Here is a 22,740-nt window from a genome sequence, read left to right on the forward strand (position 1 = left end):
TCAGGAGGCTGCGTCGGGAGGCCCCCCAGGCAGGAGACGGGCCTGGTGCAGGAAAATGAGGCCACTGTCCCTCCCCTGCTGAGGCCCCCGGGAGCCTCACAGAACTCGCTCAGTGTAACCCAGCAGCAGCTTCCCAAGCCAGCCAGGATCCAGGAGCTGGCGGGGTGCTTTGGGGGCACGCTGGGCTCTTGGGCCCACGCTCCCTCTTAGGTTGGCAGGCCGGCGGGGAGACAGCAGCCACAGTCCTAGCAAAGGCTCCAGTGGCACTTAACCTTGGGCAGGCCCTGTTCCAAGCGCTGACGCCTGTGAACTAAGTTAATCTTCCCATCAGGGAGCAGCTCCCTGGGAGAAGCTGCCAGTGCTGTCCACACAGGCCAGGAGACTGAGGCCAGAGAGGTTAAGTCGCTTGCCGAGCATCTCGCTGCCAGCCAACGGGAGAGCAGGGCTGGCCAGGCTGGCTCTGGATCTGCGGTGGGTTGTTGTTTTTTTTGTACCAAGGATTGAATCCAACGATGCTCAGCCACTAAGCCACATCTCTAGCCCCTTTTTGTTGCTGAGGCTGGCTTTGAACTCGCCATCCTCCGCCTCAGCCTCCTGAGCAGCTGGGATTACAGGCCTGTGCCACTGCGCATGGCTTAGAATCTGTGCTCTTAATTCCTGTGCCTTGCTGCCAGACGGCCAAGATGTGGTGTGACAGGGCCGTGACTGGGTGCTTCTGGAAGAGGCTCTAGGAGCATCTTGCTCAGAGGTCAAGGACAGGTCACCTTTGGGGCTGGAGGTGAGGGAGCAGCTTGGAGGTAGTCTTAGTCCTGAAAGCATTAAGGGTCCTTTAGACTCGAACTCCAAGTGATTCAGAGGAGAGGAGAAGGGAACGGCAACAAGTGAGACACAGACAAAGCTTGGCAATGTCCCAGACACAAAGGGGAAGTGTGACCGGAGCCAGATCCTTACTGTCACAGGACGCGTTACGGGGTTTCCTTTCATGGCCTGTGTGCCACCCGTTCACGAAGCATCAGCGTTCCTAGATTATGAAGACTGGGCTTGCTGTTCGGAAATGAGAGGCTGCTGTGGAGGGGGAAAGAACGGGGAGCCTGGCTTCCGTCCTGAGGACCGTGGGCCACTGTGAGCCAGGCACAGCTTCGAGGGCAGGGGACAGAGGTCTGGGAGTCCCCAGGATGGGCAGCAGGAAGAAGACAAAGGACCCTTGTGAGAAAGACGTCCAGGAGGGTGAGGACCAGAAAGGGCAGTTTCGTGGGAATGACGGGGGAGGAGACAGTTTACACGGTTGAAGTTGCTGGGTGTTGAGGACCTGGGCCAGGCTGTGTCCTAATTGTTTTAAATGCATTACTGTGTGAGTAATCTTAGGAGGTAGGTGTTCACTCGCGATGTGCCCATTTTATAGATGGGGAGATGGAGGATGAGAGGTTATGTAACATGCCAGATCGAGAGGTACCTGTCCTTTCTGCAGGGGGCACCTCTGGGCTGGTTTGGGGTCCCCCACCTTGCCGTTCCATGCAAGGCCAAACCTGACAACCCAGCTGAACAGAGCTGGAGTCAGAGTAAATGTGTCAGGCTCAGAGCCCACCCACCTCTCTGGTGGGGTAAAATGGAGAGATGACAAGAAGCACTTCCCCTATCTTCCCAGAATTTGGCCTCCTCCCTTCTTAAACATTCTATGACTTGAGAATTTGTCCCTGTTAACCCAGATTTGTCTGAGCAGGTTGCTGTCATCGCATAACGTTGAGTGAGTGGACTTTCAGAGAGTGTGCTGAGGGTACTGGGTCCTTCTGAAGTGGGGAGAGGGGTCCTCGGTGGACAGGCGTGGTGGGGGCTCTAACACTGCCTTCCAGCTCCCTGGACGCACCCGTTGCTTCTCCTTGGCCTCCCGCCACATGCTGAGCACCCAGGAAGGACCAGGCACAGTACCAGGCACTTCACAGTTGATCTCAATGACAGGTGTCTCAGCATTCCCCGTCCGCCTGTGCAGAAGCTGAAGGGTTAGGGGGCTGGAAGCCCCCAATGCCACTGTCTCTGCCTGCCCCCCACCCCAGCGGCAGGGGGCGGTGGGGAGGCTGGGCGCTTGTCCTCGCCGAAGCCTCTCAGAGCATGGACTGACTCCTCAGTTCAGAGCAAACCCCTCAGGGCCTGTCAGCCCCCGGGACTTGGAAGCAGCAAGGAAATGTCCTTTTCCTTGCCTGGGAGAAGCTCATTAGGAAGAAGACCTTCAGCTCTGGGCTCCAAGGCAACTCTAGTTAGAGCTGACTGACGAGCAGGGGGGGACCTGGCATCTCTGCCAGCTTCCCTCGTCCCTGCTGCTCTGTGAGGCTGACACCTGGCTCTGTCATCCCAGAGCTGGGACTGCAGAGGCCCGGGACACAGCTCCTGGCCTTGACACCGGCCAGCTTATGGGAAGCTGCGTCCTCTGGACCTCCTTCTGTGTTTTGTAGAACACGAGTGTTGTCACCTGCGTGGCCCACTGCAGAGTGGAAACCTCAGGCCAGCCAGTCAGTGTTTATGGAGCACCTTGTGTATGCAGGGTACCATTCTAGAACAGGGGCTGCTGCCAGAAGCAAATCAAACAGCAGTCTCTGGCTGGGGGGCGGGGGGATGTTCTGATGGCCGACAGGAGTTGTTTGGAGACACTGAGCAGGAACAGAGGAACGTGTCAAAGGCTGACCGTGTGACTTCTGTCATTTCTTTCCTCGGTGATGGTGAGACGATCCGTTCTTACAGAGGACCAGATGGAGTGTCCTAGGGATTAGCTAGCTGCTCGGGGCCACACCCTAATCCCCAAAGGAGCTAGAGCTGCCCAGGCGCTGGCCCCAGGACAGCTCCTCCCTGACCACCTCCCTGCCCCCCTGTTCAGAGCCTCTTTATGCCAAATGGATGTTCATTATGTGGTCTGCAGAGGCCGATTGTGTTGTCCCCCATGCAGGAGGACATCTCATGGGTGCTATCCTCAGAAATCACAGGCCTGGGCTGAGGGGCTGGGAGCCAATGCCTGCCGGCCACCAGTGGCACCTGCAGTGACCTGGGACAGCTCAGCCACGGCTGGACAGTGGGAGAACTAAGAGTCGCCAAAGTCATGTCTGGCTTTTCCTGTGGCTTTCCCTGTCTCTGGGCACCGTTTCTCTCACCCCCTTCCCCCCAGGGGGTCTCAGCCTCAGAGCCCCCAGACCTCAGGCCCTAGGCTGTATCTCTCCCGGGGTCTGCATGACCTGCGCTGGGCTTTTGCTCAGGAATCTCTGGCTCTAGTCTCAGCCTTGACTGCAGGTTCAGATCCTTTATGAACTTTTTTTTTTTTTTTTCTTTTTGTGGTGCTGGGGATGGAAACCTGGGCCCTGTGCATGTGAGACAAACACTCTACCAACTGAGCTATGTCCCGGCCCCCTGCTCTGGTGAACTTTTAACCACCCCCTTGCCCAAGCTGCACCCTGAGCTAAGTGACTCTCTGGGGTGAAGCATCCACATCAGTATTTCTGAAGTCCCTCAGGGACCCAAACCGCATCCAAGTTTGAAAACTGGAGCTGTACTCTGGAGAAGGTCAGTGCTCCGGCTGCACATCAGAACCACTCGGGGAACTCTTCAGGACTGCGTGGGCAGGGGCGGAGCTCAGGGCCAGGGCACCTGCCCAGAGTCAATCCCGCTCAAGGCAAAACCCAGACAGAAAACCTGCAAAACGCATGAGCGACTCAGGCCTTGGTTCTCTACAGATGGATTAAATCAGGCCCTCTCCTCTGGTCCTGGGATTCCAAACAACCTCCCCAGTAGTTTTTGTCGATATCCAGAGCTTGTCGCCATGATTGGGGACAACATCCTTTAGCCTCTGGGCATGTTGCTGTCACTGACCTAGTCCCTTGCTGGGGTCCTGGAGGGGAGGACTTGGGGCACCTAGGCAAGGGCAGGGAGACCCATGTTAGCCTCATGGGGCAGTGGCCAGAGCCCCAGACTGGTTTTGTCCTGGTTCCAACTGTCACCGGCTATGTGACTCTGGGTATCACCTGAGGCTCTCGGGGGTTTAGCTGTGCCATCTGAAATGAGGGGGCAGAGGACATTGCTCCCGAGCATGACAGCTCCGTCACTAGGGAGGCCTTCAGAACCCGTTCCCGGGCCCTCCAGTGCAGCGGCTGTGAGATGCTGCATGTCCCTGGGGGTGCTGCCGAGTGGCTGGGCTCAGCAGGCTCAGATGCCACTGAAGTCAGTTCCAGGAACTGAAAGTGGCAGAGCCCAGGTACCCAGGCTCAAGAGTCCCCTGATTTAAGTGAATTTCATGTGGAAAACCTAGCCAGGCGAGGTCACGTGATCCAAGGGAGAGAAGAGAGGTGCTTTCATCGAGGGCCTGGGGGGGCGGGCAGAAGGTTCCACCGACACGCCTCGGCTCCCCTGCAGGACCTTCCTTGTCCCTAGTGCACATGAGGTTTTGTGGCTCAAGGAGGTAAAGTGACATCTCCAGGTCCCACAGCCGGGGTCCAGCAGCCTAGCCTAAGGTCCTCTGAATGCACATCCCAGCCTCCTCCCACTCTCTCCGGCTTCCCAGCCCACCCTCAGGGCTTAGCTTTCATTTTATTTTTCCTTTTCTCAGTAATCCACCCCAGGGAGAGGTTTTTTTTTTTTTTTTAACATGAATTTAAAGGATTTCTTTAAACGGTGACCTCTGTGTCTGCCCCATTTTACTAGGGTCCTGCTTTACAGGCCTTGGCTCACCCTGGAACAGTTTCTGTATCCTGCCCCCCTCCCCACCCGGGAGGCTCATCCGAAGGGACATAGCGCCTCCTTCTGGAGACCACGGATCCCAAGGCCGGCTCCTGGCAGACCCAAGGATGGGCCTTGGGATGTTAATAGAGGAGCTAATTAAAGCTTCCTGGCAGCGCCCCATTTGAAGCTGAGGGCTGAAGGCGCCTGGCTTCCTGCTCCTCTCCTGCCTGTTTTGGGATAATGGTGGCTCCTGTCCCTCCAGCCAGACCCTGTTTGGGGATCCTGGTTGCTCCCAGGTCCCTGGGCATCCTAAGGACAGAGCAGCCAGCACCAAGGGTTAACCGGCAACCCTCCACCTCCCTCCAACTGCCTGTGGTCCTAGCCTGTTGCCATGGGAACGTGGCTAAAAATAAAATGGGCTCTCCAAGCCCAGCCCCATGCATAGGAGTCAAAACAAACTAATTAAAGCAGCCAGGCTAAAATGTGAAGATAATCACACCCTCACCCAGCAGCCAGTCTGGGGATGGAAAGCGCAGCAGGCCTCTTCCAAGTCAGGCCCCTGGGCCATCCCGGGGCTGGCTCCTCCAGCCCAGGGTCCACCAAGAGCCTCACTACCCCTCCCCAGAGGCCTGAGCTCAGGCCACATCACCGCTGTCACAGCTCCACCCCCAGCAAAACACACAGTGTGGCCTCATATTGCAGCTCCCATCTGGGGGGCCAGGAAGAAAGTGGGGTGAACAGAAGCCTGGGCTGTTTTGTCCACATCCTCCTCGAAATCCTGGAAGTCCCCTACCAGGCTCTGTCCCCCAGATCTTTGCAGAAAGGTCTCAAGATCATTCCTTGTCTCTGGGGCTGCTACCCCCCACCTAGCGCCCTGGAGCCTGCAGGGAGCCCTCGTACCTGCTGGTCCTGGGGATGAGGAGGGCCCACCCTCAGGACCACGTGGGTGCAGGCGCAGGCCCGTCCCCACAAGTGCTCTTTTGTCTTTCAGGACCATCAAGGTGGAGGTGTATGACTGGGATCGAGATGGCAGGTAAGTGTGCTGGAGGACCGGAGGAGGGAAGAGGAGTGGGGAGGGGAGTCTATGGGGAAGGAGGACTGGCCCTGCCCTCATATGGGGAGACGGTGCCCAAGGCCCCACCCAAGGCAGCTCTGGTGGTGAGGGAAGGTCACCTGTAGGGAGGATTGCTGGCTTGTCTCCATCTGTGTTCTGTTGAGGCACTAGAGGACCTCTGTCCTGTAAGAGATGGTGCCGGGGCAGAGAGGCCTCTTTTCCCCAAAATAGCTGCCAGTGGCCAGCCTGTGCCTGCAATTCCCATGGTGGAGAGAATTTTGGATTTTGTGAAGTCTGCATGTTCTAGGTGCAGTAGCAGTGGCCCCCCTCGGGGTTCATGCACATGTTCTCCCTGTGAGGCCCTGGACTGGGTGTTGTGGGGTCAACGAGGTGCAGAAGATGCGCTTAGCCCTTGGGCTCCCTGTAGTCTTGGGGGAGGCTGGTCACGCAGGTGTGGCCCTAGGCTCATCTGAGGAGCTGTTTGTGGAGAGGAGGGCGGAGGGGCAGGCTGCAGCTAGCTGGATGCTCACCATCGGACTCAGAGCCATGAGGCTGTGGCTGGTGGGTGGGAGGGCGGGTCCCCCAGGGTCTGGAGGCAGCCAGCACCTTCCCCTCTTGATGGCAGTGCCCAGGAGCCAGTGTGGCTAGGAATCAGCAGACAGTTTAGGAACGGCCCCGGGAAGCTCCAGTCCAGAATCCTCACTGGCTCCTGCTTGTCCCTTGAGTCACAGCCAAACATGTCATCCTGACTTTTTGACCTGTCCCTGCTGTAGTGATACCCAGGGGTGACTCTGGGCCTTGACAGCCCCATGATCACAGTCGGGACCTTCGGGGTCTGTGACGTGGTCGTAGGGCAGTGCCTCGTCTTGTTTAAGAGCTAGGCAGATGCAGCTGCAGGTGAGACCCGGGCTCTTGCCATGAGCCACTGCAGTGCCGCCCCCTCCTCTCCTCCCACTCCTGTCCCCCTCCATCGGCCTCACTGCCAGACGGACCAGCTCCATGCCGGGACCGTCACTTGCCTCATCTTACCCTGGCATTCCCCATGCTTCTCCTTGACCTGGAATATTCCATGTCAACTGGGGAGCAGCCACCAGGTGGCACTGGGTCAGCAGGCTGAGGACGGTACACACGTAGTCAGTGAGACTCCACGTATGTGTAATGTGTCAGAGTACACTCGGCTGCCGTGGATGTCTAAACAGAACACACACACACACACACACACACACACACACACCTGCCATGTGGGCTGCAGGCAGGGCAAGGCCCCAGGACACCCCCACATGGCACATTCCCCAGCAGGGACAGTGAGATGAGATGAGAGGGAGCCGCTGGGAGCAAGGTGGGGGTCTGTTTTGTACAAGCTCTTGTTACATTCTGCTATCCACACCTAGAAGATGTGGACGCTACAGAAAGTCCTCCCAGCTGCCTGGCGGGATATGGCTTTAATTGTCTACTTAAAAACTGTGAAGAGATGGTGGGAGCTGGAGCTCAGTAGTAGAGCACTTGCCTGCATGTTTGAAGCCCTGGGCTTCACCCCAGCATCAAAAGGGAAGGAAAAAAACAGAAAAGCTGAGTTTTGTTGTGCACACCTCTAATCCCAGCTGCTCAGGAGGCTGAGGCAGGAGGATCGCTAGAGCCCAGCAGTTCAGGGACCCTGCCTAAAAAAAAAAAAAAAAAAAAAAGGCATAAAAATGTTATTGAAAAGGGGCTGGGGTTGTGGCTCAGTGGTAGAGCGCTCGCCTAGCATGTGCAAGGCCCTGGGTTTGATCCTCAGCACCACATAAAAATAAATAAAATAAAGGTATTGTGTCCAACTACAACTACCCAGAAGAACAGAGAGAAAACTTTAGTGAATACCTTTAAGCCCATCATTTGAATTTGACAATGGTTAAATTTCACCATATCTGCTTTAATGTAGTTTAAAGTAAATCGTATCATGACATTTTGCCTTTAAATATTTCATTGGGAATGTCTAAAAAAGTAAGGACATTTTCCCACAGAACTTCAAATGCCATTGTCACACCTGACACATGGAACAATAATTTTTGAATGCCATCTAATATTCATTTCATATTCAAATGTCCCACAATTGTCCGCCAAAATATCTTTTATTGCTGGCTTATTCAACCAAGAATCCAAGTAGAAGTGGGTCTCCTTCCTCGGGGATCCTGTTCTTTGCTAGGTGACCCTTGGGTTTTCTTGCTCCATGAGTGACACTGGGCTCTCTCTCCCCAGGCACCTAGCTTCCCTAGTGGCATGTGTCCCTGGAGTGGAGGCCCAGGGGTGTCGGGAGCCAGGGGAGGGATGCCTGAGAGGCTGGGGATGGGCTGAGGCTGCCTGTGGCCTGGGCCTCCGTCTCAGCAGCCATCTTGCCTTGCAGCCACGACTTCATTGGGGAATTCACCACCAGCTACCGCGAGCTGGCCCGCGGGCAGAGCCAGTTCAACATCTATGAGGTGAGGCGCCTGGGGCCTGGGGTTGTTCTGGGGATGGGTGGCTTGCAGCTGTCACGGTGAGGGCCACAGTGAGCTCTGGGCTGGCTGGGGGCGTGTGCTCTCCTGGGAGGTGCTGGTGAGTCTCATTCTATGGTTGAGGAGTCAGAGTCACAGAGAAGAGTTCTCACTTGCCCAGTCACATGGTTCCATGAAGTAGCAGATTCAAAGGGCAAACAACTGTTGTGACTCCACATCCCTGAGTTCCTGAGCCTCCCTACAGTCTTTCCACAGGAGCAGGGCGGTGGGGGGCAGCACAGAAGATTCTGGAAGGCTGGGGGGTGGAGCTTAGTGGTGGAGCCCATGCTTAGCATGTGCAGGTCTTGGGTTCTCCCAGAACAAATATTTTTAAAAAAGGTTCTGGACCTGAGACCCGAGATCTTAGTTCAAGGTGTTAACAGCTTCGGGGCCTGTGGGGCATCTTACGTTTTCCAGAAAGAGTCAGGAGACCTTCCTTGGGGCTGGAGCTGGGGGCTTGGAGAAGATGGTATTTGCCCTCACAGGACATTTCTGCTGCTGAACCTTTGCTTGTGTGCTGTCCCCACAGGGACACCCTCCCCTCCTTCCGACCTGGCTCAGGCTCTACTCCTCTGAGCGACCCTCCAGCTCCTTCCAGCCACTCTGTGCTTCCTCCCTGTCCTGGACCCCCACAGCTGTCACAGTTCCAGCCAAGCCACACAGGTCCTTACAACCCCAATAACTGCTGGGGTCTGTGTCCTGACTCTGCCACTTTCTAGCCCCGTGACCTTGGCTGAGCTCCCAGGCCCCTGGTGTGGTTCCATGCAAACTGAGAATTAAATAAGTTGATGGAACAGCGCCCGGCCCAGAGGTCCGCCTGCGCAGGCTTCCGGTGTCATTTGCTGGGCGCCTGTGTGCCGGGAGCTTGGCGTTTCAAGCCACTCTACTGTCATGGCGCTTCCCCAGGCTCTCAGCATTCTGCTAGTGAGCTTCAGGTGCTGGCTTGGATCCCTTGGCGGAACCCGAATCCTTTAGTCCCTCCGAATTTTCAAGTCCCTTTCATGCCCTCACCGGGTCCCTGTTCCAAGCGGGCAGGTCTTGTGTTCCAGCTAGACTTCCCAAGAACAGCGAGGTGACAGCCCTCTCTGTTGCCGCCCCTCAGCCCCCTGGCACTGCTGGGCACCCATGAGGTGCGTGCCACGTGCTCACAGGCTGTTAACTGTGAAGGCGAGGCTGGCTGGGTTTCTCTGAAGAGCTGACACTGGAAACTGCTTTGCTTTCTGCATTGACAAAGAGAGGGGCTGTCTGTGTCCCCCCACCCCTACCCAAGCAGAGAGGGGCAGACTCCACCCTTTTGGAGCCTTCTTTTTTTGGGGGGGGCACCAGAAATTGAATCCAGGGGCATTTAACCACCAAGCCACATCCTTAGCCCGTTTTATATTTTATTTAGAGACAGGGTCTCCCTGAGCTGCTCAGAGCCTCACTAAGTTGCTGAGGCTGGCTTTTGAACTCTCGAGCCTCCTGTCTCAGCCTCTGGAGCTGCTAGGATTACAGGCGTGCACCACTGCGCCCAGCTGGGACCTTCTTGGAGGAGGTGGAGAGGGGAGGTCAGGTCTCCTATTAGAGTTTGGCTTCCAGAGGTGCTCAAAAGAGGCCATGCTCTCTTGGGCCCAAAGCAGAAGCATTGGAATGACCTTGCTTCTCTGTTGTTGATTTCTGCTTCTTTGCAATCAGCAAGAGACGTGGTCGTGTGAGAACTAAGTGGAAGAGGAACTCCACATGGGCAGCCCCAAGGGCAGGCTGTGTGGGGGTGTCACTGGGAGGCCGGGGTGGGCCCAGGAAGACCTTGCTATAGTCAGAACTGCCCAAAGAAGGAGGAGGCTGCCCACCAGTTAAGACCCCACCCTGGGTCCTGGCGCTGCCCTGGGAGTCAAGCTCCTGGGCCTCGCTGTCTGCTGACCCCTTCCTGCGCTCAGCCTTCCAGAACTGACTCCTGGGTAAGCCTCCCTCAGCTCTGCCCGGCGGCCCCTGGCCAGCTGGCTGCATCTCCCACTGCCCAGCACAGGCTGGGAGTCATCCAGAACACCCCGCATCCCACATCTCATCCACCACTGAACGCTGCTCTCTGCCACCTGAACGTCCTGACATCGGATCCTCCGTCTCAGTCTTCCAGCACCATCTTTATCATCCCCTGGGTGGGCCACTCAAAGGTGACTGCTTAGTGTTGAAGCAGAGCTTTGAAGTGGGCACGTGAGTGGTAGTCTGACCGCAGACTCCCCTTCCTGTCTAGGGCAGGTAGGGTGGCACACGCAGGAGGACAAGTTCTAGGACTGAGGGACTTAGTGGGGCCCTGTCTCAAAATAAAATATTAACAAGGGCTGGGAATGTGGCTCTGTGGTCAGGCACGCCCATCCCACCCCAGAGTGCTCCTGGGCACCCTGTGACTATTACCTCTTCACCGTACTGTCCCCCGCCCCCCATGAAGGCCATGAAGTCGTGGTGGGGGACAGTGTCTCACTTCTGTATGCCAGAGCAGACCCCAGACCTGTGCTGGGGGGCCTGGTGGCCTCTGGGAAGGAGGAGGAGGCCGAGTGGAGTGGGGAGGTTCCCCGGGTGGCCCCTAGGGGCGCTGGTGCCCTGCTGGAGCTGGTGGCGCCACAGGGCTGGAGAGGCGGGTCCCTGGGGGAGGGTGTGCTGTGGGGAGCCAGGAAACCTGTGGGTCAACAGATCTGAAGAAGTGCCCACTTCACAGAAGATCTGACACGAACCACAGCGCTGACCTCCTGAGAGTCGCATTACAGAGTGGACGGCAGCTCATGCAGCCACACACAAGCCTTCAAAGAGAGGGGACACACCCAGGGCCCGCGGAGTCCGCCCACTCCCCTCAGCTGGGAGGACGGGGCTGGCTCAGAGCAGCTGGCTAACAGTCCAGCGCCTCGGGAACCTGCTCATTAAGCCCCACCCCACGAGCGGGTCTGGGAGTGCCCCAGCCCTGGGCAGCAAGTGCCTGTGGAGGGGCATCACCAGCGCTGAACAGGGCCCTCCCAGGCGACTCCGGCCTCCTCCCCAGGCCCTCAGTTCCATTGCACTTCTTGCCAGTCACCCACTTGATGTCCCACCTGTGCCCCAATCCAGCTCCTCTTGTCTATGGGATCACCCCATCCCTACTGTCCCTCATCTCTGCAGCCACCCCCAAGGCCCAAGATGTGTGGCCACTTAAAAAAAATTTTTTTGGTAGTGTTAGGTGGGCAGCATGCCTTTATTTTACCATTATTCATTTTCATGTGGTGCCGAGGATCCAGCCCCAGGCCTCACAGGTGTAGGCAAGCGCCTCCCCACCCAGCCCCAGCCCCGTTGGCCACTTTCAACAGTGCTGTTCTTGCCACACCTGTCCAGCACCCCGAGATCCTCACTGCCCGTCACCTGTATTCCTGTGGCGCAGGAATTGGAATAGCAGCTGACACCTGTACAGCACCTACGACAGTCCACCTGGTTCTGAGCACTGACGTACACCGACTCCCTTAATCCCTGTTCCTTTCCCGGCGGTCGGTGCTCTCTGTGCCCATTTTACAGCTGGGAAGACGGAAGCACACGGAGGTTAAGTAACTCTCCTAAGGTCACACAGCTATCGGGTGGCAGAACCAGGCAAACATCCGCTGCATGTCCCTCTTCCCCCTCCCTGGCTCTCACCCCCACCAGGCCCAGCACCCTAGAGCCTGCTGTGGTCTTGTCCTCCACTAGCCTAGAGGTCCTGGGAGTTTCCTGCTGGCAGCTGGGTGACATTCAGACACTGCCCCTGGCCTTCCTGGCTTGTCCAGCCACCCAGCTGACTCTTCCACCCTGGGGCTCTGCAGTCAAACCGGACCCCAGTTCTGGGCTTCTCCTCCCAAAGCATCTCCTCTGACATCGACCTCTCCATACCCAAAGCCTGCGGTCCCTCAGGGTCTGCCTTCACTGCCCCCTGCCCCCCATGGTCTTTCCTCCCTCAACTCCTCCTCTTCCTCCTCCTCTGTGGTGTCCCTTGTCACTTACTGCCTTGAAGATGTATCTTATTTCTCGGACAAGAGTGACAGTTCTAAGGGAGAGGAAGTGGTCGCCCCGCCCTATGAACATGTGTTGAGAGGATATGTTTGTGTTTTGCATCTGGGTGTCACTCCTGCACGTCTGTACCCTTGGCCTGGGGGCAGGAAGCCTGGTTTCCAGCCTTATCACCCAAATGGCTGTGTGACCTTACTCAAATCACTTGGTATCTCTGTGCCCTGTTTTCCTTATCTCCAGAAGTAGCTATTAGTACTCATTTGGACAGGAAAGATCACAGAGATGCAGCTGCAGGCCCTGGGGGCAGCACAGGCCTGTGGGAGAGGGAAGGTGGAGTTCACCAGGTGGCCAAGCAGGTGTGAAAGTCGCCAGGGAAAGGCTGTGCCCAGACTTATCCTGTTAAAAAAAGGGAAAAAGAGCTGGCAAGACTGAGGGGGGAAGAGCCAGGTGGCAGGAGGCCCCAGGACAAGGTGGCCCGGGTCTCAGCCTCTGCACTCTGACGTTTGGGACTGGATCATTCTTTGTGGTGGCTGTTGTCCCCGGCTGTCCCTTCTGGCTGTCCCTGGCCCCCACCCATTCCCCAGTGACCACCAGAACCATCTCCAGACATTACCAAATGACTCCTGGGGGCAGACCTGTCCCTGGTGGGATTTCTGAGTTATCCCACTGGGCCTTTATTGAGCACCTACTGTGTGCATAACCCTGTGATAAAGCATCTGGCCACAGGTGTGGCTTTGGAAGTTAAAGCTTACAGTGACAGCCGGATGCCCCATGGCCTCCCAGAGACTTGGGAGGCTGAGGCAGGAGGATAGCCAGTTCGAGGCCAGCCTCAGCAACTTTGTGAGACCCTGTCTCAAAATAAATAAGTAAAAAAAGAGCTGGGGATGTATCAATGATGACAGTGAAGGAGCCTCTGTGGGTCGAGGTGGTGACCCAGAGGGGAGCCTCAAAGGCCCCCCATGGCAGCCCTTGGGCTGGGCCCTGCGGAGGAGCAGGGAGGATTGGACGAGGCCAAGGAAAAGGAGGGGGCCTGGGGTGTGAGAAGCGACCTGAGCCGATAGGAAGGGCAGGCACAGGCAGGACTGCCTTGCGCCACGGAGCCCTCTCTGGCTCTCCTACGTGGAGGACGTGTCTGGGGAGCGGTGGGAGAGAAGGTTAGCTGAGCAGTCCAGCTGTGTTCGAGGTGGACACGGGTCTTCGCGGGGAGCACAGTTGTGTCACTGAGGCCGGTCTCCCTCAGGACCTCCCTCCGCCCCTCTCCCTGGACTCTGTGGTCTTTGCACCCCGCACCGGCCAGGGCAGGGGCCTGGGCCACACCCAGGGTCTGTGGGAGCCCTCAGGGCCCCTCCCTGACCACTGGGAACCCATCACTGGTCTGTTTCTCCAGGTGATCAACCCGAAAAAGAAAATGAAGAAAAAGAAATACGTGAATTCTGGCACGGTGAGTACCCGCTCGCCACGGCTGGGTGTCCGCGCTCTGACTCCCAAGCTTGGCCTGGGGACAGAGGCTCTGGTGCCTGTGGTTACCTGCAGAGTGTGGGAATCTGACCCAGGAGGACTGGGCAGATAGGGCAGCAGCCTGGGGGTGGACGTGTAGACCAGATGAGAAGCATTGGATCACAGAGAGACCGCATGCAGGACTTCCTGCAGGAAGAGGGGAGTTGCGTTTGTGGGGAATCCCCCAGTGAGGTGCTTTTCACAGGTTGCTTCCCTGCGAGGCAGACAGACGTGAGCACCCGCTTGCCATGAAGAGGAAGCAGGGCTGCCAGAGGGAAGTGACTCAGCCAGGGTCACACAGCCAGAAGGCCACAGAGATGGCATCAGCACCACCTGTTGTTGTTTTTTTCTTGGTACTAGGAATTGAACCCAGGGGTGCTTAACCACTGAGCCACATCCCCAGCCCTTTCAAAAAATATAGATTTTAGTAGACTTGCCGAGTTGCCTAGGGCCTCACTAAGTTGCTGAGGCTGGCTTTGAACTCACGATCCTCCTGCCTCTGCCTCTTGAGCCGCTGGGATTACAAGCATGTGTCACTGCGCCCAGCCAACACCACCGTGGATCCTAGGCCTGGCGCCTGCTGGCAACACTACCCCTGCTCGACCACGGCCATCCAGGGGTGCCACCCAGGTCCAGTGGCTTCTGAAGGGTGGTCTTCAGAATATCTGTGCCTTTTTTTAAGACCTATTTCTGGGCACTGCCATCCACCGGGCATTGCTGTAGGCTCAGGAGATACAGCTGTCCACAGGACAGACCCAGGTCCCTGGTGCTTCTATTCTGCTGGGGGACAGAGAGAAGAAACGTGCACGTGGACATGTACACGCGCACACCGCCTGTCATGGCCAACTCCCAGCATTTCCCAGTCTGCACCATAAAGAAAAAAAAAAATCACCAGGTCCAAGGTGCTTGTGAAAATACAGATGCCTGGGCCAGTTCCCTGGGGTCCTGTTTAGGAGGCCCAGGCTCAGGCCAGGGCTCTGTTTAGTGCTTCTTGTTGCTTACTGGGAGCAGAATCCCCCAGGGATCTCACTAAAATGCCAAGAGTCTGCATTGCTATCCAGCGCCCGCACTTTGAGCAGCAAGACTCTTGAGTGTCTCCAGACACAGAGTCCCAGAGCCTGGGCGTGGCGGGTGGAGACGGTGGCCAGTCCCTGGCTGCAGGTAGAGTCCCGTAAAGAGGTAAATTAAGGTCTCCAGAACTGCCCTGTCGTCCCAGAAACTCTGATAGTTGGTTGGAGGTCCCCACCTGGGCTGCAGGACGTCCTCAGAGCTCCCAGGGAGCCTGATGGCGCTCAGTCAGGGGCGAAGCCATGGCCATCGCCCATTCCTGAGAGTCACCATGCTCAGGAGACTCAGCTGTCCCTCCAGGGGCCCAGCACGGTGAATGGGGGCACCTGGGGCCCAGCTCAGCACCCGCAGACCCTCCCTTTGCTCAGGTAAAGGCTCGTACGTCTTGTGGCCCTGGGCCTGGCGCACCCTGTGAGCTGGCGTCGTGTCCAGGCTCCCAGAGACGCGGCTCTCTTCTGAGGGAGAAGGGCCCCGCTTGGCCCTGCCCCACTTTCCTGCCTTAGGAGGCCCAGCTCCATGGTCTCCCCAGCCCAATGCCCCTGCTGTCGTGAGCTGCCCCGTGGCGGCCTGTCTTGGCTGCTCCCAAGGGTCTTGGGCCTGAGGGTGGGGGCTGAGGAGGAGCAGGGAGGTCTAAGATAAGCACAGATCAAGAGGCCCGTCTCGGGGTCCCTAGAGGGGGACAGAAGCGCGGAGCTTGTTAGTGTTGGCAGTGGTTAGTCCTGTGCCAGGCAAGAGCCTCTCTCCTCCCCACCCCACCCTGGGGATCCTAGGGCAGGAGAGCCAGCGCCCACTCAGAGGACACTTGTGCCCTTGGCCTGGGCCCCTGGGCTCCAGTGACAGGTGGGACCCTTTGGGATGCAGTTTGACATCAAGATTGAGAGTGTAGAGGCTCATACCTGTAATTCCAGTGGCTCTGGAGGCTGAGGCAGGAAGGTGGCAAGTTTGAGGCCAGCCTCAGCAACTTAGCAAGGCCCTAAGCAATTAAGTGAGACCCTGATTCTAAATAAAATATAACAGGGCTGGGATGTGGCTCGGTGCTTAAGCCCCTGGGTTCAATCCCCAGTACCCCAAATAAAAAAAGAACGCAGACTCTGAAATTAGACCCCAGATCAGATCCCACCCTGCCACATCCTGGCAGTATTCCTAACGTGCTGTGTCACCTCTTGGGGCCTCAGTTTCCTTGTTGTAAAATGGAGATAATAATAGGGCTTCAGGGGGTTGCTAGGGGCCCAGCCTGCAGTGAGGTGGGCCAAAGTGGCCCATGCTGAATGCTGTACCATGTCAGCTGTCACATAGCGTCATGAACCTTCTCCCAACCCCGTGCTTCCCACTAACCAAGCCCCCTTTTGTTTTCAAGGTCACTCTGCTGTCCTTTGCCGTGGAGTCCGAGTGCACCTTCCTAGACTACATCAAAGGAGGGTGAGGAGAACCGGCCTCAGGGAGGGGGAGGGGCGCCCACACTGACCCATCTGGGGCTCTGGCCCCACCCTGGCCTCTTTGAGATCCTGGACCAAACCTGTGACACTGGGCTCTGAGCACACCCCAGTGTCTGACCGGACACAGCCGCTCCAGAGCCCTGTCTGCCCCTGGATCCTGAGCTAGGGAGACCAGCCTGGGTGGTGTCCCCACGTGGAGATGGAGCCTGGAGGTATTGGGGACACCATGAAGAAAGAAGCAAGGGGCTTGGGGAAGTGGAAAAGCCCTGGACCAGGAGTCAGGAGACCTCGACTCTAGGCCCCTCTTTGCCGTAAAGTTGCTGCACTGTTTGGGTCAAGTCCCTCTCCCTCCCTGGGCAGCAGTGTCCTCCTCTGCAAAGAGATTATATAGAGTAGGTGAGGTCAAGGTCCCCTCCAGCTCTGTGCATCCCGTACCCCTGATCTGTCAGGGCGGGGGCAGCGGTGTCTTGCTGTTATCAGGGATCATCTGTAAGGGGCAGCAGGATTAGGGATGAGCAAGGGAAGGACCCAGGGACAGCAGGTGGTCAAACACGAGCTTAAGGGGCAGATAGGACCAGAGAGGCAGGCATCCAGGCCCAGACACACAGCGAGGCCAGGAGGTTCTGGCCAGCAGCTCATGGAAACAGCCTGACCCTAAGCAAAGGGCCTGTCTGGCATGATCCCTGCCAGGCCAGGGCGTGGGCAGCTGAGAGCCGACAGGTGCAGGCAGGTGAGCGATTGCACCTGCCTGGAAAGGAGACAGGCAGGGGCAGCTGCCAGAGAGGCTGGTCCCCGCCACCGAGCAGGCACTTGGCTGCCTGGTCCTCCAGGGCAGAGGGAGAGGTCGGGCCCTGGATGACAAACACACTTTCCCATGACTTGACTCTCTGCGTCTTTGAACTTGCACAGTCTCAAGGTCACAAGTGTCCTAGCCACTGAGCACACACACAGACACACCCTCCCTGCGGTCACCAGAAGCCTCCTCTGGCCCTTCCTAGCCGGCTCCACTCCCTGGCCTTGCTCCCTCCCCCATCAGACCTGCTGCCTCCTATGACCCATTAAGCTGGCAGCCCCTGCATCCGGGTAATTTTCAAACCTTTTCCACCCTGTTTATCCTTCTCATTCGCATAGCGCCTGCCACTTATAGAACGCAGATGTGTGTGTGTGTGTGTGTGTGTGTACCTTGTCTCCATTTTACACACCTAGATGGGGGCTGGGATCCCACTGTCACAACTTTCTGCCTTTGTCCCTTAGTGGTTCATCTTGGCCCTGCCAGGCCCCTCACTTGGGTGGGATGGAGCTGGGGTGAAAGGGCCGAATGCTGTGAGGTCTTGTGAGAGGGAGGCCACTGGCAAAGCTAACACCTTGGCCCTGGCCCAGAGCCAGCCTCCCTCCCCAGGCTCTCTCCAAACTCCCTGGAGAACCTGAGTAAGAGAACTGGCTCTGCAATGAGAGCCCGCCCCTGCGTGTCCAGGCAGGAAGCGCTGGAGGCATTGTCTAGGGACCCTCTCCTCCTGGTCTCTGGCCCACCTCATGCATCCTCCAGGACCCGGGAGGAAGTTCTGGACACCTGAGACCCACGAGCCGCGGGGATGCAGGGAGCAATTCCTTACATAAGGGGCTGCTTTCCAGTTGCTTCCCCCCCTGCATTTTTTAGGATGCAAAGAAGGAGAGAATCAAGGAGTAGGGCAGAGCCCTCCCCTCACCCTGATTTTGGGAGAGCCAGTACTCTCAGCTATTGTCATGCAGGCCAGAACCACTGGGCGCAGGGGCTCTAACAAAGGCACCTACAGAGAGGTGACAACACACAACAGAGAAGATGAATAGGGCAGATGGAATGCTGCGATAGTGTTCCCCAGACCTCAAGGCTCGATTCATACCTGCTTGGTTCTCATCCGGGGACGGCGGGGTTGGGTGGGGAGGTGGTCCACCAGTCACCCAGGGCTCCAGGCTTTTGTGGTTCCTTGTCCCCTAGAGACAGGAGTCCGTGGAATGCTCCACCGTCAGCCTACAGAAGAGGGGGAAGAGTGCGTGTTGTGGGGGGACATCTGTCTCCCGCCAGCAGACCCTGACTTGAGTCTCCTGTTAACCATGTCCTTGACCTTTCCCAGGGACAAGGGTCCCATGAAGGGCAGCTCAGCTGTAGGGTCAGCTGTGGGTTCTGATAGGGACCTTTTGCTAAATGCAAGATGAGGTCTGCCTCCTCGCATGCCCAGAAGCCCCAACTCAGGGCCACCAGAGCACTTTCCCCAAATGTGATCCCACAACCCCCTCCTCAGAATCTCTAGATCTTAGTTAGGGAGGTAGATTCTGGGGCCCTACTCCTGACCAGCTAAATTGATATCTCGGGACGGGAGCCCAGAATCTTCTCTCTAGCTCTCTGCAGTCTGGGAACCACAAGACTCGACTTCATTAGGGCCCAGGTATTGATCTACTTTGTTCTCTCTGTGTCTGGCACAAATCTTAGAACACAGCCCTCAGAGAGTGTCAACCTGGATCTGAACCCTCCAAACTGACAGTTTATTATAGAAAATTTTAAACGTGAAAAAGTGGAGAGAAGGCGGAGTGAATCCCGAGGGCTCCCCATCAGGCTCTAGCAGTTCCCAGCTCAGCCGGTCTCAGGTGTCAGGACGTCTCCCTAAAATATAAGGACTCTTTGTAAAACATTGCCATAATACCAGAATCACTAAAATAGACCATAGTCCATGATTGGTAATAATACCATAATCACTAAAAAAAATCAAGCAGTTCCTTAGTGCCAAATATCTGGTCAGTATGCAAATGTCCCCAGTTGTCTTAAAGTGTTTGAAAAATGTTTTGTTTTAGCTGGGGGCGGCCGGCGCATGCCTGTAATCTCAGGGGCTCACAGGAGGCTGCGGCAGGAGTTCAAAGCCAGCCTCAGCAAAAGTGAGGCCCTAAGCAACTCAGTGAGACCCTGTCTCTAAATAAAAGAAAAAACAGGCCTGGGGGACCGCGGCTCAGAGGTGGAGTGCCCCTGAGGTCAATCTCCGGTACTAAAAAAAGTTGTTGGAGTCAGGAATCTAGGCAAATCCATATATTGATTGGTGGATTTCTCTCTCTCTCTTTTTTTTTTTAAAAGGAGAGAGAGAGAGAATTTTAATATTTATTTTCTAGTTCTCGGTGGACACAACATCTTTGTTGGTATGTGGTGCTGAGGATGGAACCCGGGCCGCACGCATGCCAGGCGAGCACGCTACCACTAGAGCCACATCCCCAGCCCGGATTTCTCTCTTAATTCTCTTTTCATCTGTTGTTTCCCCCAAGCACATGAAGGGCTAAAATAGATTCCTGCATTCCCCAGGAGATTCTGACTTGGGAGGTCCAGAGGGGACCCAAGAGCCCCAGGTTCCCAGGTGATGCCGACGCGGCTGGGCGTCTTGTCCAGTGTGGACCTCTCTCCACTGTGCTCCATGTGGTTTCCCCAGGCTGGATTCTGCTGGCTGCATCCTGCATGGGGTCATTTAAACATGTGCTCTGTTCCCTTGTATTTATTTATTTATTTGGTACTGGGGATTGAGCCCAGAGTGCTTGACCGCTGAGCCGCATCCCCAGCCCATTTTATTTTTTTTTAATTTTGAGTCAGGGTTTCACTGAATTGCTTAGGGCCTGGCTAAATTTCTGAGGCTGGCTTCAAACTTGGGATCCTCCTGCCTCAGCCTCCCAAATTGCTGGGATTACAGGCGTGTGCCACTGCACCTGGCTCAGTCAGATTTCTTGGCAAGACAGCTTCACGGGTGGGATCCTGCCCCTCCCTCAGGAGATGTATCATGCCTGTCTTTTAGTCACTCATTTTAATCCTGAATCAGACTCCAATTTGGACTAGAAACCCATGGAGGCCAGACCTCACCTGGTCCACTCAGGTGGGCCCAGAGGGCAGGGTTCAGGGAGGAAGGGAGGAAGGTGGCCGTGTGCCCACACAGAACAGATCACCTACGAAGAGCCTTGGCGCTGCCTGACTCCCGCTCACGGCAGTCCCTTGGGGGAGGCCTGACCCGTGTTACTGTCCCAGCCTCAGAACTGGGAGGAGTGGCAGCCGGTTTCTTCCTTCCCTGCCCAGCAAGGTCCACCCTCCCCACAGCCCTCCCTCTCTCCAGGTGACTCCCTGGCTGTTCTCCCTCTTCTAGGACCCAGATCAACTTCACGGTGGCCATTGACTTCACAGCCTCCAACGGTGAGTGGGGGATGGGCAGAGGGAGGAGCAGCTCTCAAGGGCCCGGTGGCCGACCTGACCACGAGCCACTTCCTCCACGCTCTCTGGCCACTTCCTTACCAAGAAAAGAGGCCCTGAGGCCTGCAGGACCAAGACACAACCAGGATGCGGCCATCTCCCTTGGCCAGACACTGACACTGCACATCTGGGCTCCTGGGCATCATGCCCGGGTCAGAAACCCCTCTTAGGGTTGCAGGGCCCAGCATCATGGGGTGCTGGCAGAACTGGGGGGGTTAGTAATCATAACGACGACAACACTTACATTAATAACGCCTGCTTAATTCTCTGCCATCCTAGGAAGTAGGAGCTATTATCCCCATTTTACTGACGAGGAGACTGAGGCTGAGAGGTTAAGGAACTTACACAAGGTCACACAACAAGGAGGTAGAGACAGCAGTGGCTCCTTGGTCATCTGCCCTGCCTCTTAATGAACCACTGAACTCTGCCGGGGAGCTGAGCGCAGGGTTGTAGGCACCAGGTGGACGGAAGCAGGGAGGCCCGTCAGGAGGCTGCAGAGGGCAGTGCTCCTGTGGGGGGGCAGAGGTGGGATTCCAGGTTCGTTTTGAAGGCCCAGCAGCTGGGGACACCGAAGGATGGAACACATTCTGAGAAACAGGCGTCAAGGATGGATGAAGACAAGTTAGGGTGCCCTTCCACACCCCCTCTGCATTCTGAGCCTGGGGTCCAGGCCAGCAGATGTCCCTATGTCCTGTGTTGCAGGGAACCCCTCGCAGTCCACGTCCCTGCACTACATGAGTCCCTACCAGCTGAACGCCTATGCGCTGGCGCTGACCGCGGTCGGGGAGATCATCCAGCACTACGACAGCGACAAGATGTTCCCCGCCCTGGGCTTCGGAGCCAAGCTGCCCCCCGACGGCAGGGTGTCGCACGAGTTCCCACTGGTAGGAGGTCCCAGGAGTGGGCTGGGTGCAGACTAGGCCAGGGGTGTGGTGACAAGCCCGGGTGGGCGTCAGCTGCTCTGCTGGGCCTGGGGACTTCAGGCGCGGCCTCTGGTGGGCGTCACCTGCTCTGCCTAGGGACAGTGTCAAGGCCTCTGGCAACACACACCCGCCCTCCCTGCACATGAGTCCCTCTCCTCCAGGTCTGGGCTGCCCACAGCTGGCTCTGGGCTCCCCCTTCCTGAGAAGGTGCAGGTGGAGGGGACCTAACCCCAGGCCCCCAGAAGAAGATAAGGGGGTGCTGAGATAGGGTGAGGTGGGCTCCCCTGGTGACAGAACCTGGCACCGTGTGGGGCTCCTGGGCCCTGTGTAGATGACACTCAGACCACCTTCCCTCCCTGTGTCCCTCCCTCCCATGAGCAGGGGACAGTCAGTCCTCATAGCTTACTCCTGCACCTGGATGTGCCAGGTGCCATGCTGGGCACAGGACGCTTGAGGACAGAGGAGTCACAGGCCCTTCCTGAGTCACTCATGAGGGTTCGGAGGGTTTGCCAGAGGGTGCCTGAGGGAAGCATCCGGCTCTCCAGGGCTTTTTTTTTTTTTTTTTTGGTACCAGGGATTGAACCCACGGGTGCTAACCCACTGAGCCACGTCCCCAGCCCTATTTTGTATTTTATTTGGAGACAGGAGCTGCTTAGTGCCTCGCTAAGTGGCTGAGGCGGGCTTTGAACTTTCGATCCATCACCGCACCAGCTCTCCAGGGCCTTTTTGAGCAGGCACTGGGCAAGGAGCAGGTTTGGCCCTTCAGGGCAGCTCTGGGGGCCCAGGCTGCTGGCCCCGCCCCCTCCTTCCTCCCCAGGCTCAGCCTCTCCATCCTCTGTGCCCCAGAACGGCAACCAGGAGAACCCGTCGTGCTGTGGCATCGATGGCATCCTGGAGGCTTACCACCGCAGCCTGCGCACTGTGCAGCTCTACGGCCCCACCAACTTCGCCCCCGTGGTCACCCACGTGGCCAGGTGAGTGCAGGGCCACCGGGCTCCCTCCCGCAGCCCACAGGGCCTTTGGCTTGGCCTGCGGTCCCTGGGTGGCGCATCTCTCTTCCTGCGGACCCTCTCTCAGTGAACCCCAACTCTGAAGAGACCCCTCCTCTCCAAAAATCTGTCCCCATCAAAGTTCAGGGTCCTTGTTGGGGGCCTCGTGCCAGAGGCCCCCAGGACCTCAGCCCTTGCTCGCCTGTCCAGGAGCGCGGCGGCTGTGCAGGACGGCTCCCAGTACTCGGTGCTGCTCATCATCACCGACGGGGTCATCTCGGACATGGCGCAGACCAAGGAGGCCATCGTCAACGTGAGTGAGAAGGGTGGAGACAGAGGGA

General features: G+C 57.2%; 1 protein-coding gene across 8 annotated transcripts in view; it reads left to right on the forward strand.

Moving 5' to 3' along the window:
* The window catches only part of Cpne5 (copine 5), a 99,054-nt gene that overhangs the window by 72,686 nt on the left and 3,628 nt on the right, over positions 1-22,740 (forward strand). For 7 of the 8 annotated variants that reach the window (XM_078020106.1, XM_040282582.2, XM_078020107.1 and 4 more), the window contains 8 exons: positions 5,687-5,728; positions 8,130-8,205; positions 13,625-13,678; positions 16,160-16,221; positions 20,384-20,430; positions 21,190-21,371; positions 22,257-22,384; positions 22,610-22,712. In XM_078020106.1, the coding sequence (XP_077876232.1) occupies positions 5,687-5,728; positions 8,130-8,205; positions 13,625-13,678; positions 16,160-16,221; positions 20,384-20,430; positions 21,190-21,371; positions 22,257-22,384; positions 22,610-22,712 (694 nt within the window). Of the gene's footprint in view, positions 1-3,353; positions 5,520-5,686; positions 5,729-8,129; positions 8,206-13,624; positions 13,679-16,159; positions 16,222-20,383; positions 20,431-21,189; positions 21,372-22,256; positions 22,385-22,609; positions 22,713-22,740 lie in introns of those variants that run through there. The other variant, XM_040282584.2, reaches the window with a different exon arrangement.

Source organism: Ictidomys tridecemlineatus, chromosome 8 (genome assembly GCF_052094955.1).
Source record: "Ictidomys tridecemlineatus isolate mIctTri1 chromosome 8, mIctTri1.hap1, whole genome shotgun sequence".
Taxonomy (NCBI): Eukaryota; Metazoa; Chordata; class Mammalia; order Rodentia; family Sciuridae; genus Ictidomys; species Ictidomys tridecemlineatus.